Genomic DNA, 17990 nt, shown 5'->3' with positions numbered 1-17990 from the left:
CAATATACTACAGTAGTAAGCACTAGTAGGATATATACCTATATATTAAGAAATATTCGGTGGCGTGGGGTCGAGGTGGAGTGGGACGCCGGGCGTTGGGTCGAGCACCTGAGCCTCCGGCAGCGCCTCCGCCAGCATGGCCTTGAAGGCGTCCACCGTGCCCTGGGTGGCGAGGACACCGGTGAGGAGGCCCTTGGCGTCCACGTCGCCGTTGCACATGGGGACCACGTACCTGGCACGCAGCAGGGTGGCCAGCTGGACGGCATCCTCCTGGCCGGCGACGAGGGTGAAGTTGGCCGGGAGGAGCTGCTTGACGACGGGCGTGATGACGACGTCGGCACGCAGGCCCTTGCTCTCCAGGAAGGAGCGGTCGTAAACGCAGTGCGGCTCGTAGTAGACGACAAGGCCCCGTTGGTCGTCGATGATGTAGCCGTTCTCCGGGCGCTGCCACGGCGGCCCGAGCACGGGGCCCGGGGTGGCCAGTATGCGCACGCCATTGCAGGCTGTGGTGGTGGACTGGCCGGGTTCCAGATAGGTGACGTCGCGGAAGGGGGTGGGCAGCGCGGCGAGGACGGGACGCGCGTTGGGGGTGGTGACGACGGGCAGGGCGGGCGCGGCGGCGGCGAGCTGGGCCAGCGTGCGCGCGTGGCAGTGGTCGTCGAGGCTCTGCGTGATGAGGAGCAGGTCGAGCCCCCCCTCCGTCTGCAGCAGCAGATCCTGGACGCCCAGGTTCTTGAGACGCTTCTTGGCGGCGTCGAACAGCCATGGCGCGCCGAAGTCGAGGTTGCCGGCGAGGATGGGATCGACGAGGATGCGGGCGCCGCCGACCTCCCACAGCCAGCTGTTGATCTCCAAGTAAGTCAGCTTCATCTGCCCCTTCATTACGCCGGCACCGCTGCTGCTGCTTCGGACGGCTATCGGTCTGGGTCGCCGGTGCCGCGGCGCGGTCTTGCAGCCGCTGATGGTAATGGGCTGCTGGTGGTGGAGGCCCATGGTGATGGCCATCAATCGCAATCCCTTCTTCCTCCTCCTCCTCCTCCTCTTCTGATTGCAGCAGAGTCAGGTATGGAGTTGCTGCTGCTGCGCGCGGGTGGCGCCGCCGCCGGCTACGTGTCCAACTGCCCACCACCCAACCCAGTCAAGTCAGGTATGTGGTGTGTGCATTCTCTTCTCTTTTTGCTTTTTGCTCTTTGCTCCAAAGAAAGAAGGCGGCCAGGCTGACCCGACCTTCATGCAATTTGGGCCGCATGTAAGAGTATCAGCTTATCTATCTCATTCTACGTATGATGATATGATTGCCATGCATCTCTCTCGCCACAAAATAAAAGATATGTGTTTATTGCACACGTCACAACAACCCGTTAATAAATTTAAAAATGTTTATATTACACAAATTTCTAAAGAAAGGAACACAAGATAAGCTAGATAATCATATTGCTTGTCAGATCGATCCATCAGGTGATTGCGGAAGGAAATGGGCGGTCAACACAGGACAACGATACCTACTACCTCTACCTATTTCTCGTAGGAATTTCATTTTTCGTTTTTTCATGTCCAACGTTTGACCATTTATTTTATTTAAAAAATTTATACAAAAATTTAAAAAAATTAGTCACGCATAAAATATTATTCATGTTTTATCATCTAGTAAGAATAAAAATATTAATCATAAAAATTTTTTAAATAAGACGAAGAGTCAAAATATTATATAAAAAACTAAAAAACAAAGATAGTAAAAAATTTATACAGAGTATATGTTGCTGATAGTTGCATACTGGAGTATAGAGTAGTGAGTATTTTAGGCGCCAGGTCATGCCTGCAGATGTTGTTCTGTATACTCCTAGGCTGCGTTCGCCCCCCTCCTCAAGTTAACTTATCATCATCGTTTTTCGCACGCACCTTTTTCAAACTGTTAAATCGTATATTTTTCAAAACTTTTTTTAGAAAAATTATTTTAAAAATCATATTAATATATTTTATATTTTTAATAATTAATAATTAATTAATTATGTATTAATTAGTACTACGTTTTCCGTGCTAAGATAAGTTAACTTATCTAACTCGGCCCTACTAGATCACTAGCTTGCTATGGCACATGGCAATAATGTGCATACAGATGCCGATCTGTTTCTTTTTTCTTCTGTATAGTACTGGCCGCGGCTTAAACAAATATAATCTTCCTGCCTTCCTCTCGACTCATTCTCGTCAGATGAGACTAGATCGGAGATCTGACGTAAGTATTAACTTTATATTTTAATAAATGACATTGTTAATTTTTTATTTACATGTTTATTATTCGTTTTATTAAAAAATTATCTAATTATTATTAATTTTATTATGATTAGATTTATTACTAAATGTATTTTAGTTATGAGCTATGTCTTTATAAATTTATATTTTCTTAATATATTAAAATACGAAAAAATTAGTACTGTAGGACTCTACTTGCAGGGCTGCTAAAGTACAGTTTACTTGTGAACCCCAAGAAGAAGAAGAATACAGATCGGAGTTATATCATCCGACCGTTCTCTGCTGTTACAGAAGATATTACGCAACTTCTCTTGTCATATGGCTTCGTTATCTCGAAATATATATCGGCCCAGTCTTAAACTGTGTTTTACAATTACGGATAAGAATCAAATACTAATCCGTAGTACAGTTTCGGTGTGACAAAATGTGTAGCCTTGTAGCTGCAATAGAGGATCCAAACGAAACCTGAATGTACAGAAAGTCAAAACAAAAGTTGAAACACTGCTACATTTGTGCAAAGAGGATACGTACAAATAGTACCGGGTTTTATTTATCGTTTCGTAAGCCGAAATCATGCACCAACTATAAGCATTATCCATATCCATGATGATAATCATGTCAAAACCACATGATTTTAAATTTAATTTTTTTAATAAAATCATCACGGTTTTAGGGTCAACCTGCGTGGTAGGGAGTGATTATTCCACAGTTTTAATGGATACAATAATTGCCACAAATAAGACAATAATCATAGCGATAATCGTGACATATGATACAATAATCATAGTGATGTATCGGTAATTAAGATGATTTTTTTAGATTTTTCTTTTAAACTATTTAAATTCTCATAATATTTATACAACCAAATTGCGATTTATCGTATCATGACGTTACGGCCGATCGTCGCAATATTGGGAAAAAAAAGCTGATAGTAGTAGTGTCTTTTCCCCCTTGGATTCGTCTCATCTCCCACTCTTGCCAGTGCCCCCAGAGACCCAAAACCAAACCAAACGAGCAGAGCTGCCTCTTGAAGCTCTCGGCTCTGCCTGTGGCTTCCGCTATTCCAGTCCTCGGGGAGGACACTAGCTCTCCATCCACCTCCATGGCCGCTCCCGACAGCGAGCCTGATGACGCCGTGCTCTTCGTCGGGGTCTCCCTCGTTCTCGGCATCGCCTCCCGCCACCTCCTCCGCGGCACCCGCGTCCCCTACACCATCGCTCTCCTCGTCCTCGGCGTCGCCCTCGGATCGCTCGGTCAGTCCCCTTGCTTTATCCTTCCATTTCCATTCCATTCCATTCACCCACAATTTCATTTCTTTTTCGTTTCTGGTCCGCCCGTTTACTTTCTTCCGTTTATTTGCAGTACTAGTACCTAATAATGTCGTACGGGACCCACTTTCTTTTTCTCCTTATCTTTCGTTAAATATTATTATACATACTATTATGCTTCCCATGTTTCAAACTGGTGAAGAAATTCTCGTATACAAACAATGGTGATGAATAAAAAAAGTGTTATTTTAATCAAATCTTTTGAACGAACATGCACGGGAAGGTGCCAATTTCATTGAATAGAGAAGAGCACGAGTACCGGGGCCAAAATAACTATACAGGACTCTACAAATTAACGTATAAGATGCACACCGTATTCCTTTATTAGCTGCAATAAGTAAATACCTCAAGTAAGGTATACCAAGTCATATACTTTGAGTGCTATCTTTAATAGTATATGTCACGGATGCATCCATTAAATCTGATTCTCAAGTGCCTTCTTTGATATTCAGAATTTGGCACAAAACATAGCCTAGGCAAACTCGGAGCTGGCATTCGTATCTGTAAGTTCATCTTCGATTCATGAAACAAATACTTAATTATCTGCATTTCATATGCTAATATTCCTAAATTGCAGGGGCTAACATAAATCCTGATCTTCTCTTGGCTGTTTTTCTACCTGCTCTTTTGTTTGAAAGTTCCTTTTCGATGGAAGTACACCAAATAAAGGTATATCTATTCTTACTTTGTTCATGTGTGATGTGATGCGATTGGCCTCATTAAAGGATGATGGTGCTTTCCCTTGCCTTCGGATCAAAAGATCTATGTATGGTTCTCTGCAGTTTGTTTCAATGTAAACAACACAATGGCTCCTCATTCATCCATAGTTTTAAAGCATGAAAGTCTCTCATCTAAAATTCCCTGTAAGATCAGTTCATCAGCATTCAAATTCAATGTCCTAATTAGTTGGTAAACCGTCTATATACCATGTTTTGTCCTAACGACTTGACTTTGCAATTGATCTTACGTTGTTTCATTTTACTGTTATAAATTCATACAATAGTACCATCTAAAGTGGTTACGTGCGCATCAATTTTGGTCCCCTCCCCCCCCCCCCCCCCCCTAATATTTCTATCTGTTGATTGCATTTCTTCTGTAGGTGTAGCATTTCAGGTGCATATATGCCTGTTGAGTGTATTATACTAAAAAACATCTTTTCCAGAAATGTATGGCACAAATGGTGTTACTTGCTGGGCCTGGTGTCATATTATCGACCTTTTTCCTAGGCTCTGCTCTAAAGGTATTTGTGTAGATAACTAGTTTCCTTTTCTTTTGTATGTCCTGATGCTACTTAGTTCATATGTCTTCAGCTCACTTTTCCATACAACTGGAACTGGAAAACATCATTGTTGCTTGGTGGATTGCTTAGTGCAACTGACCCTGTTGCTGTAGTTGCACTTCTAAAAGAACTTGGAGCAAGTAAAAAGCTTAGTACGGTAATTGAGGGAGAATCCTTAATGAATGATGGGTATGCAAATCTGCCTCTCTACTGGTTGTCTGGTTAATTCTATGATCCCCTAGAAGATATCTTTCCTACTGCCTTTTCTACCCTGTGATCCCATATGTGTTTGAATTTCATTTTTGTGTTGAATTTTTCAATTTCAAAGTTTGTGATGATAAATTTCATGACATATTTGCTCATCCTGCTATGAGAGATTCTATCAGATGATCTAAAATTGTTATTCCCCCAAAAGAAGAAGATTGTAGCTGATTTCTTTATGGAGACCTAGAAGCTAAGCTACTGTAGTTTTCATGGTCATATTAAAATTGTATTTCCTTTTATTGTCTTTGGGAAGTTAAAATTATGAATACAAAATGGATACTGAAATGTGCTGGGTAGTAAACCCATACAAAAAATTTTCATTACTTATCATTTTTTTCTCCTGTGGAGTTTTGTCTAGTTTATGATATGACCTGACTTCCTTTATCTGCAGTTATAAGGCACTCTTGACGAATGTTGTGCTACCTCCGTTCCAAAATATAAACATTTCTAGGTTGTTTAGCAAAAACTAAGGAGAGGTCAAAAGATTCCCTTTCAGTCACTTCAGTTTTTTTAATTTTGAATTAATTAGATTCCCTTTCCAAGCACCTGATTGGCTTTGGAATCATTTGAATGGTTGGAAACATGTGAATCAGTGCATCTTATATTATGGTACAAATTTGAATCCTAGAAATTCTTATATTTGGAGCGAAGGGAGTAATGTTATTGTACACATAAGCTACATAGAGGGATAATGCGTGCACTCTAAATGTTATACAGGACGGCTATTGTTGTCTATCAGCTATTCTATAGGATGGTGCTTGGAAGAACCTTTGATGCTGGATCAATAATAAAGTTCTTGTCAGAAGTTTCACTTGGAGCGTATGTGGAATATTCTTCAAATCTCAAACTAAATAATAATGTTAATTTTCTTTTAAGTTCTAATTCCATTTTGTATCTCCTTTTATCAGTGTTGCTCTGGGCCTTGCCTTTGGAATTGCATCAGTACTGTGGCTGGGCTTTATTTTTAATGATGCAATCATAGAGATTGCTCTTACTCTTGCTGTCAGCTACATTGCTTTCTTCACTGTAAGATAATATAGACATATCAAACCTTTTCCACATGTTCTTTTCTTCATAAAGGCATTGCTGGTCAAGTTACTTGAACCAGATCACACAAAACAGTATGGTTCATATGTTAGAGGTGCCATTTTACTGCAAAGCAGTGGTAGTTGCTACATGCACATATAGCTTGAGTGTCTATCATATCTTTGGTTGTTTATATTATATGCAGTGTTATGGCTGCAAACGACGTAATAACTGGCTGTAGCTTCTATTGAAGTAAAGGCTGTGATATCCCATTATCTAAAAGAAAAAAATTAAAGATGTATAATTGGTCAGGGATTCATGATTTCTTCAAATGTGCATATGCGATTGAGTGACAAATGATTTGATCAAATATTATTGTTGAGGTTTTACCAGCAGGCCTTGTGGTGTAGCCAAAATGTTACTACTGATGGCATCTCTGATTATACTTATAGTAATTTGGGCAATGTTGGATGAAGCTTTAGATAGCTGAATGATTTTTTGCTGAAATGTAAGGAGCATGTATGATAATATGATAAATGGATCAATCATCATTTTTACTAGTCCAATCAGTTCACCTTCGTTCCATATTTTGCAGCTACTAACTGCATACCCTTTAGTCTGTTTTTCTAAGAGCATTTGCACATATGCAATTGACGTATCAGTACCCCTTATCATTGTTAGCTGTTTGATCACCTGCAAGTGTCCATCATGAACTGATTTTCCCATACCTTCTGTAAAAGAGAAATGTTTTGGATAAAACTATGGCATTTAATAAGAAGTAATTACTTCGCTCTATTTTCTTGGAGGCTTCTCATTTGCTAATGTGGTTATATCAGGCACAAGATGCACTGGAGATCTCTGGTGTTTTGACGGTCATGACATTGGGAATGTTAGTAAACTAGTGTTGACAACCTATTTTGTGTTTCCCTTAACACCATCCAGTATTGACATGTCATATGCCCAGGTTCTATGCAGCTTTTGCGAAAACTGCTTTTAAGGGTGACAGTCAGCAAAGCCTGCATCATTTCTGGTATGCAAGCAATGTCACTTTGGCAAATGTTAATATTCTCTTGTAATGATCAATCTTAATATGCCATCACTTCTGTAAATCTGTTCAATGTTCACACTTCCTTTCTTTGAGCATTTTTTCAGTAGGAGATTTGTTTCGGTCCAACAAAAAGTATCTCAAGGTACCGGTACCTCGCGGTACCAAATTATTTCTAATCGTTGGATCTAACAGTGCACATCCTATTCAGCTAGATCCAATGGTAGAAAACGATTTGGTACCTCGAGGTACCGATACCTCGAGGTACTTTTTATTGGACCAGAGCAAATCTCTTTCAGTAGACGCAGCCTATACACTATTTTTTTGTAGAGGTACTGTGCTGCATTATCATTTTTGTTGAATTCATTAGCCAGTCATCTTGCTTGCTTACATGTCTTTATTGTTCTGGTTGCACCAACAAAATATTAGTAAGAAATATGCAGCATAATGAGATGTAAATCCAATTTAGAAGTGGAAGGCCAATAAGAAAGACTAGAGAGTCCCTCCAGATTTACATCTCCATCCTTTGGCCTAACACTACTGAAGTCACACCTCTTCTACAGTTCTACTCAGTTTCCGTCCTACTATATTTTAAAGGCCATCTCTATAATTCTAGTTTCCTATTCACACACATGCTACTTCTGTCTACCATCAGTGCATAGTCAGCAAAAATCATACACCAAGGGAATAGTATCTCCTTTTTACCCATTGTGATTTATCCATAATTAAGATATGGACTCAAGGTTGACCCTTGGTGTAGTCCTTTTTTAAGTTAGTTTGATGTGGTCATATCTTGATGGGCAATGCACTGAAGTTTCTCATTTAACAGATTTGTTTTTGCAGATAGTAACTATCAAAATTTAAGGCAAAACATACTGCATCAATATTCTCGTCATTTACCGATGAATAATGTGGTTATTATTGGGTTACCAAAAGTACCTTGTGATATATTCACTTGATAACAATTAGGTCACCCGGCTATTTCTTTTTTATTACTTTTCTGAGACATTTATTGTAAGCTGCCTTCATATTTAATACTATTTTTCTTTATTCAGGGAAATGGTTGCTTATATAGCAAACACACTCATATTTATACTGAGGTATTGTCAGGATACACTTGCTCTTGAAACATTCTCTGATCTTTTTCCTTTCTGGTCAAACCAAACTATTTGCTTTTATTTGTTGTTATCCTATCCTTTCTATATAGATACAGTTATAATGTTTCTTACATGTGAATTCCCCACAGTGGGGTTGTTATTGCAGATGGAGTACTAGAAAATAATTTCCATTTCGAGAGGCATGGTATTTATCTTCATTTCCCTTTGGAAATTTCCCTTTTTATGTAATAAAAAAACTACAAAAGAATAACTGTTTGGTTTTCACAACTCCTATATGCCCTCCTTTTGTTACTTTTGAACTCATGGTGAGACCATGGCATTGCAAAGAATATTCATCTAACTTTTCTTCTTCTGAAGTACCTCTTATTATTATTGTTATTGTTATTTTAAGATACACCAATATTTATTTTGGCCATCTGTTCCATTAAATCTAAAGGCTTAGATTCAATTTGGTGACCTATTACCACCCATGAGGTAATAGATCTGCCACTAAATGGCACTATTGTGTCTTATATTTTGAGATCAAGTATGGAATAAAAATGTGTCAATTGTAATGTACATATTCGAAATTCTCAAAATTACACCCATGGTGCATGATCAAATATTTTCTATTGATCTATTAAAAAAATTTATTTATTGGAAAAATGTAGTGAATATATTTTCTACCTAAAATTTGAATATGTTGATGTCTGCATGCTTATCAAAGAATTTGTATAGTGGGGAAATTGTTGTGTCAAATTTAAACAGGATAGTTTCTTAAAAAAATGAAATCGGATAAACGGCCATTACTTCTATGAGGCAACCATGCTGATATGCATGGCATTTAGGGCCTGAGTAAAGCTTGAATTAGGGGAGTTTAATGAGCCTATCAAGTTGCACAGGAAAGTGCAGCGGACTAGAGTAGGTTCTATCTCATTTACTAATAATTTGACCCCACAAACTTGACAATTACCGGTTCAGATTTATCCATTTGACTTACCTAGTAAGTTATTGGAGCACCCTAAAAGACGTCGTGTGGATAAATATCTGAGCTGGGTTGTAATAATCATTGAGACCCTGTATTGATCACAAGTAAACATGTGATAATGGCTAGCGACTTAGGCTGGTTTATTGTATGATTGAATCAAAAAATATTAATGGTTGAATATTCTCTTAGAGCCTAAGTCTACTTGATCTAAACCTAGTTCAAAAGCCCATATAGGCTCCCGGCAGATGACTAGAGCCTTTCATGAATGTAGAGAGGATACCTAGAAGGCGCTGCTTCCTTTTAGAGGAGGGAGACACCACAAACTTGAATGTTACCTTGCAATTGCTGATATGAACTTTCTGTAATAGAAGATTATTTGAATTTCTAATTTATGCTTGCATTTTTCTAATTTATTTTATTTGTTACTGTTTCAGGTGCTTCATGGGGCTTCCTTCTTCTGCTCTATGTATTTGTGCAAATTTCTCGGATATTAGTTGTTGCTATTCTGTATCCATTACTACGTCACTTTGGGTACGGTTTGGACTTGAAAGAAGCCACAATTCTTGTCTGGTCAGGGCTGCGAGGGGCTGTTGCTCTGTCTCTATCATTATCTGTTAAAGTAAGTTGTTTTCCTTGTGCTAGTCAGCATTTTGTTTGTCTCCTGTCATTGTATAAGTACATATTCCATTATATATATCTGAATCATTTACTCATTTTTTTACTAGCGTGCTAGTGATGCAGTTCAGTCCTATCTGAAACCGGTAGATGGAACAATGGTATGCCTTTTTTTTGGTGGTGAAGTTTGAAATGTATGATTTTAGCTTTACTAATGCTACATCTTTGCAGTTTGTGTTCTTCACTGGTGGCATTGTGTTTCTCACATTGATTTTGAATGGGTCTACCACACAGTTCTTGTTGCATCTACTTGGAATGGACAGATTATCAGCAACAAAGGTAAAAGGTTAACCTCATGAATCGTTACCTATGATTTCATTTCCCATCTATATAACCTTTTTGTGTGTCCATCATGGTTTTAAAAGTGTCACCTAGGCGTCTGAGCAGCCGGCACCTAGGCGTCTGAGCAGCTGGCAAAGCATCATCATCACTCTACCTCTTCTCCAATCCTATGCTCTTATTCTCCCCTCCTCTTTGCTCTGCCTCTTAGATCTCTGCTCTTCCTCTTGTGCTCTTGTGTGTAAGGCATCATCTTGACTGTTGCCTTGAATGCCTAGGCATCGCCTAGGCAATTGAGTGGTGGAGTGTCGCCTTGCCTTGCCTTAGCGCCTTAAGAACCATGGTGTCCCTAGATTTTCTCTGCTTTATAAACCTTCCAAATTCTAATTGATACCCACTTGCCATCTCCCTTCTATTAATTAGTGAATTGGGAAACATAAGGTTTTACACAGAACAGATATTTTAGTCTAGTACCTTTAAGTTCAACACATTTTTGGTTACCGGTTGTAGTTTTCCTCCCTACTTTTTATGGGAATGTTTCTTTCTTTTGGAAATTTTAAATCAATTTTTGATCTTTACCTTTTTTTTATGTAATATTTTCCTGTGGAGCACTCCCCTACTTTTCTCCTTGAAAAGGTGGTTGAATTTTTCTATTATTTTTGTCATGCCAATTTTTAGGTTGTATATGATACAGTAAGTTACTCCCTTCACACTCCAGATAAAGATTCTAACACTATTATTATTGTAGCTTCGCATATTGAATTATACAAAATATGAAATGCTAAACAAGGCATTGGAGGCTTTTGGTGATCTTAGGGATGATGAGGAACTTGGTCCCCCTGCTGATTGGGTTACTGTGAAGAAATATATCAAATGCTTGAATGATCTGGACGATGAGCCTGTGCATCCCCATGCTCTTTCTGACAGAAATGGTCGCATGCATAGCATGAACTTAAGGGACATCCGTGTGCGGCTTCTAAATGGTATGTTATCACCTTACATGATAATGTGCTGATGATGGAATTTGATACATATGTTGCTTGGAGATCGAAAAAGAGGCATATTAGTACACTCATTTGGCATATTCTTGTGTTCTGTTGTCATTTAGCTTTTTCAAGCCAAGCCTTAAGTTTGACGTCTTGTTTTATGTTCAATATCCCTTTTATTACTTTGCTTAGTTGCTCTCAGACTTCTTCCCAATAACATTCTATATGGAACGGTTATGTATGTTTACTAATGCATCATTTGCTTTTTACATTGTCTGCTGGAATCTGTTTGCTGAATGCTGATATACTTGAACCTTGGGCACTTCCTTTGGTTCAGTGATATGTTTGTTACTTGTTTGTTTCTCTGTTATGTTGTGTAAATGAACTGCGACTTGTTGGCTTCCAATAAGATATATCATCTTTTTTTTTTCTGATGAAACTGTCAATTTGATGTGTTAGGGTTTGTTTGATTTGTCTACCATTGTTACCTACTTATCCATTTTGGCTCCCTATTCATTGCATTCAATTTTTTTTATACCCACGTAGTTCAACTAATATTTCTCATGGAGCTACTTAAATTATGGACTTCTAGCTTAATGAATAAAAACAGGTGTTCAAGCTGCTTACTGGGGAATGCTTGAAGAGGGACGAATAACTCAAGCTACCGCAAATATTTTGATGAGATCAGTTGATGAAGCTATGGATCTCGTTCCTAGCCAAGCATTATGTGATTGGAAGGGTTTGCGGTCTAATGTCCATTTTCCAAATTATTATAGATTCCTTCAAATGAGCAGGTTGCCACGAAGGCTTATCACTTACTTCACAGTAGAAAGACTGGAGTCAGGATGCTACATTTGTGCTGCATTTCTCCGTGCTCATAGAATCGCAAGACGGCAGCTACATGATTTTCTTGGTAAATACTTCATGTTCATTTGTGCATATCAGCTACCATTTATTTGGGGTGCTAATTCCTGAAACAGTAAATTTGAATACATGATGCAGATGAGATTCATCTGATTTGATATATATGTGGGTGGAACTTACCATTTATTTGGGGTGCTAATTCCAGAAACAGTAAATTTGAATACATGATGCAGATGAGATTCATCTGATTCGATATATATGTGGGTGGAACTTACTCCTGGAGTCCTGGCGTACATTGTTGTAGTTTGTAAATGTGATGAAGTGCAATATATATACTTAAGAAAGGGTTATGATTCCTATAAATCACTGCAGAATTTAGTGTCAAACTGGCCAGGCCTGATGTGTTGGTATTGCTATTCTTTCAGCAAAACCACTTTATAGAATAAGAATAAACCTGGCAAGTTCATGTTTTGCAGTTACTCTGGAAACATGGTCAAAGGCATATTAATTATTGGGAATGCACCTTCTTTCATATTAATGTCTAAATGACTCATATATCATGCTAATGCTCTTCACACCTGTTTCCGTTCTTATGCACGTTCTTGTTCTTTCTTCAGGTGATAGTGAGGTAGCAAGAATTGTTATTGATGAAAGTAATGCTGAGGGAGAGGAAGCTAGAAAATTCTTGGAAGATGTCCGCGTTACATTCCCTCAGGTCTGTGGTTACAGTTTGTTCTCATCATATGATTTATTAATATTTTCAGTCATCAGCACAAAATCTTCATACCAATTCAACTAACATTTTCTTTTCCCAAAACATGAGTGTAATGGCACTATGTCCATGTTATTATGTCATGTGTCATCATTTATAAATTATGATTTTTTGTGTCCGGACCTTCTGCAAGCCAATTTATTTTCCTGGGATAGCTGGTGGAAGGAAAATAAAGTACTTGTGTCATAAGCTTCTGATCTGAACTGCAATGGGACTAGTTTTGGTCTTTACATGTACTTAAAATGACATCAAAAGGCCGACAGGTGGTTTATGTTTGGATTGGTGTATTTAATGTGACATAACAGTTCCACTGTCTATTGTAAAATTTATGTGAAATTCCTACTCTCCAAACAAACAAACAAAATCATATCTAGGAAGTTCCGTTGATAGGATGAAAGGCAACAAAAGCCAACCTTCTATTAAAAAAATTATTGTTTAATAGACAACATGGTACTTGTATCTCACACTTAAGGCCATATTTATATTAACAAAGAGAAATGTCACTAAAATAAAAATTTTCCACAATTTAGGTGCTTCGTGTGCTCAAGACTCGACAAGTGACATATTCAGTTTTGACCCACTTGAGTGAGTATATTCAAAACCTCCAGAAGACTGGGTTGCTGGAAGAGAAGGAAATGGCCCATCTAGATGATGCTTTGCAGGTGGTCGGAATATTTTACTTCTCTTCTTTTATTATTCTGACTTTGCCGTTTTAGTTCACAAACCACAATGGAAATGCTAATTCTAGTCTATCTGCTTGGCAGACAGACTTGAAGAAGTTCAAGAGGAATCCACCATTGGTGAAAATGCCAAGAGTGAGTGATCTTTTGAACACTCATCCATTAGTTGGTGCACTGCCTGCTTTGATGCGTGATCCTTTATTGAATAGTACAAAAGAAACAGTAAAAGTTCATGGCACAATCCTTTACAGAGAGGGATCAAGGCCAACTGGTATATGGCTTGTTTCTGTTGGAGTAGTAAAGGTCTGTTTCTGCCTTAAGACTACCTTATCACACTTGCAGAGCTTACTGTACTTTCCAGTTTGTTCCATGATGAGCATGTACATCTCTTCCCATTTTTACACAGTGGACAAGTCAGAGATTAAGTAGCAGGCATTCATTGGATCCAATTTTTTCACATGGAAGCACTTTGGGCCTATATGAGGTGCTGATCGGAAAACCTTATATCTGTGAAATGGTTACAGATTCTGTGGTTCACTGTTTCTTCATTGAAGCTGAAAAGATGGAACAATTGCTTCAGTCAGATCCTTCTATCGAGGTTTTTCTGTGGCAGGTATCATAAGCTTAACCCAAAGTTCTTTGTTCTTTGCCTTCTTCTATGGTTTCGGATTTTGGAATATCAACATAGAGCAAAAGGTGTTGCAGGGAACGCCTGCAACATGTTGACAGGTACATCAACCAGTGTTCAGGAAAGTGTGCCTTTCTATTGAATACTTAGGTACTGATTTTTCTTTAAACCTGCAGTTTAGGTGCTAAAAGTACCCTAATCTGCCTTCCCAGTTTTACCTGAAAAAGGGTATCTATGCTTCTCAAATGTTTTGCAAGAACTGGATATCTGAAAACTGGTCAAAATCTTAAAATTTACCAAAACTACAATATCTCCTCCCCTGGTTCTTGATTTCTTTTTTAATGTATAAAAGCTCCTGATTATATCAAGATAGAGTTTAGAGAATTTCGAAGTTACAATAAGGAAATGGCCTACAGATAATCATAAGGAGCCTTCAGGCATCGCATCATTTTTTTCCTCGAACCGGCAGGATAGCTGCCTGTCATATATTAAGAAGAAGAAAGGATACAACATCAGAAGACCAGCATGGCATTTAAGTACCCTAAGATTCATCAAACGCACCTAGTACCTATGTACATCTAGGAAGAAAACACATAAGCAACCTAAAAAGGACCGAACAGATTGGCAAGGGATGTCGGACATCTTTCCTTCAAAGACATAATCACTAGGGTGTTTCCATGTGAACTATGCCATCAACATGACGGAGTGAAATCCTTTGCACCACTGAGTATCCACCAACACATGATCTCAAATCACCAGTTTTGGAAAGGTAGATGGTTTTGGCTCACGAGAACAATCTACCCTGATCCAACCAATCATAGGATTTCCACCCAAAACTGTTTAGCAAAGACACCATTTGCCAACAGGTCTGTAAATGATTTCATCCATTTGATCACAGAGAGGACTTCTCATAGAGTCAGGCAATCCTCGGCGTTCTAGATTACCTGCCAGCCAGCAGTGATTGTGGTAGTCCCAACCAAATGAAATATTTGACTTTAGGAGGTGCCCATGACTTTCAAAACATTTTCCATGGTTCAAACTATACTGCCTTCGAGAAAAGTGCTGTAGACTGAAGCTTTAAAATTTTAAGGAACTATTTCAGGAACTGAACTGTAAATAGTCCCCATAGCATCCTTAATCCAATTATTACCAAACAAAGCTTCTCTGGCAGTTCTCTTCTTGGCAGTATGCTTAGACACCAGATCATATATGTGAGGCACTAAATTTCTCAGACTGACTTACAGCCATTTCTTGGTTCAAAATTTAGTATCCATTCCATTTTCAACTTCTGTCATGATCATGATGGAGAATAAAGCCGAAGTGTTACCTGGTACTGGTGTGTCAAAAATAGCCCAAGACCAGTTGGGTTCGGTCTTTTGGATCTGTAGACACTTCCATTCACAATGCCCAACTCAGGACTTCCACGTTATGAATGCCCAGCTCTCCTAATTCTTTTGGTCTGCATACCTTACTCCAAAAGTGGAGGCAGTGTCCCCCCGTTAACTTGCTTGCTCCTTTTCCACAGGAATCAAGATATGATGTGACCACCTTGGGGTCTGTTTTCACCTTTCATACCATAGTATTGTCTAGATATCATAGGAGCCTTCAGAACAGAAAAGGATGGAGACTTAGCTAAATACTATGAGTCGTGAATCATGAATTCATGACCACCTGGGGTTTGGATTTCATCATGGGCATTTCAATCAAGCATGACATACCAGAGCCTTTTCCTAAACACTGATTTATGCTCTTTTGACAAATCATATATTTTCTTTTCTTCTTTCTGGTCAATCCTTTATTCAGAAGGTACTGTTTACACCAAAGTACCTGCACCATAAACATTCATCACCTAGGGCCCCATGCATATTGGCCCATTTCAACTTTATTATCAAAGTACTTCACTTTTTTTTTGTTTTCTTGATTATTACTGTGAGGGCAAGGTAATAAAATCGATTCGTCATTTTTCTGTTACTAACCGTAATTAATCTGTGGAACTTGTAAACTTATATGTACATATTAAATATTCATGGAAATTACAGGAAAGTGCTCTAGTCGTTGCCAGGCTTATGCTCCCTATGATGTTTGAGAAAATGGCAACACATGAGCTCAGGGTTCTCATCACTGAAAGATCTACTATGAGCATCTACATTAAGGGCGAGGAAATTGAAATTGAGCAGAATTACATTGGCATCTTACTGGAAGGATTTTTGAAGACCAAGAACCAAACTTTGATCACTCCTCCAGGGTTATTGCTGCCATCAAATGCTGACTTGAACTTATTTGGTCTCGAGTCCTCAGGTTATTGAGCTGCCCTCAGAAATTCAACATATAGTGATTAACGCCTGCAGTATTTTTGCAAACTATGGTGCATTGTTCTAATCTGTAGACAACGAGATGCCTGTTCCTTTTGTTTTTCCTTGAGAACACAATTATTTCTTGCTGTCAATGAGTTTTCTGTTTCTTCATGTTGTGTTTGCAGCTATAAATCGCATTGACTACTGCTATACAGCACCCTGCTATCAGGTGGAGGCTAGAGCAAGAATTTTGTTCGTTGAGTTAGGGAGGGCAGAGGTAGAGGCAGATCTTCAGAGGAGTGCGTCATTGATATCTCAAACCCTTGAATTGCCTCGGACACACAGCAAGGAGCACAGCGGTTTGCTCAGCTGGCCGGAAAGCTTCCGAAAATCCAGGGGTGCTCATAATACTGCCAGCTTAGCTGAAATCAGAGACCATCCAGCAAGCTTCTCTGCAAGAGCATTGCAGCTGAGCATGTACGGCAGCATGGTATGTCGCACACGATAAGCAAGCTAAACTAGATTTATTTCAGATTACAATAGTTGACAGTAATAGTTGCTAAATATTAGTAATTAATGATTAAGGTTTTGGTTTGGAATGGAAGAATTTTACGGGAATTGAACCGATTCCTATGAAATTCGTGCGTTCCAAAGGAGTCGAGTACTTGTGAGCTCATGGAGTGAATGGCATTTGCAGATCAATGACATGCAGGCCGGTCAGGGTGAGAGGAGGCAGTGGCATCGTCACACAAAATCGTCCAACAGTAAAGGGCACAGCTCGTCATACCCAAGAGTGCCTTCGAAGTCGTCCAACACGCAGAGGCCCCTGCTGTCCGTGCAGTCCGAGGGTGCCAACATGAGGACGGCTGCTCCTCCGGCGGAGGCGGCAGGACGGCGGCGGCAGCGACAACGCAAGGCGATAGAAGAGGACGAGGACAACTCGAGCGATGAGGAAGAGGTGATTATCAGAGTCGACTCTCCCAGCATGCTCACATTCCGTCAGCCATCTGCTGATCATCAGTTACCGCAACCCAAGTAACCAGTGGATCATCGTCCAAAATATTTGCAGATTTCCTTATCGCTTGCGTATCTCAAATATAATATATTTACCATCTAGAGCACTAATAAAGAAGAATCGCTACACGTCTCTCTTATTTGAGATGGTGATTGCTTCACTGGTTAGCTCATTCCCTTCCGTACGCATAGACAACTAATTTATCTATGTTTTGCTTCATATATTATTCGTTTTTTTTGGTGCAATGTAAAAATTGGTATATACATACTCGATCGGAAATGTTGGTGACTATAAATTGTTGCTTCTGTCAAACAGGCAAATGCTGGCTATGGCATGGCCTAATAAAGTGATGATGTTGTTTTCTCTTTGCCTTTTTAGCTTTGAGGTGATGGATCAGACTCACACCAATACATGAATTATCTGTAAGATTGGAACTACTCCAAATGACAGATATAATATGTCAGTCCGAATGGATCGAGATGATGCACTTACAGTCAAATAATAATAATAATAATAATAA

General features: G+C 39.2%; 2 protein-coding genes across 2 annotated transcripts; one reads left to right on the top strand and one right to left on the bottom strand.

Annotated features, from left to right (window-relative positions):
• Nucleotides 1–14: 14 nt before the first annotated feature.
• On the bottom strand, nt 15–1195 carry LOC102710366. Its single transcript, XM_006664733.3, has one exon. It carries the CDS (start codon nt 1003–1005, stop codon nt 46–48), a length of 960 nt encoding a protein of 319 aa, XP_006664796.1. The 5' UTR covers nt 1006–1195; the 3' UTR covers nt 15–45.
• A 1740-nt stretch (nt 1196–2935) lies between these two features.
• On the top strand, nt 2936–17832 carry LOC102717305 (sodium/hydrogen exchanger 8). Its single transcript, XM_006664193.3, has 23 exons — nt 2936–3503; nt 4031–4081; nt 4156–4247; nt 4741–4818; nt 4889–5046; nt 5839–5940; nt 6030–6147; nt 6984–7036; nt 7112–7177; nt 8248–8292; nt 8439–8494; nt 9712–9896; nt 10003–10053; nt 10124–10231; nt 10980–11214; nt 11828–12130; nt 12699–12796; nt 13384–13515; nt 13618–13836; nt 13940–14146; nt 16201–16459; nt 16641–16945; nt 17153–17832. The coding sequence occupies exons 1-23, from the start codon at nt 3353–3355 to the stop codon at nt 17492–17494; spliced, it is 3414 nt and encodes a 1137-aa protein (XP_006664256.1). The 5' UTR covers nt 2936–3352; the 3' UTR covers nt 17495–17832.
• Nucleotides 17833–17990: the final 158 nt, after the last annotated feature.

The sequence above is a fragment of the Oryza brachyantha genome, chromosome 12, assembly GCF_000231095.2.
Source record: "Oryza brachyantha chromosome 12, ObraRS2, whole genome shotgun sequence".
NCBI lineage: Eukaryota > Viridiplantae > Streptophyta > Magnoliopsida > Poales > Poaceae > Oryza > Oryza brachyantha.
Note: the sequence above shows the minus strand (reverse complement) of the source record. Positions and strands in the feature narration are given on the sequence as shown.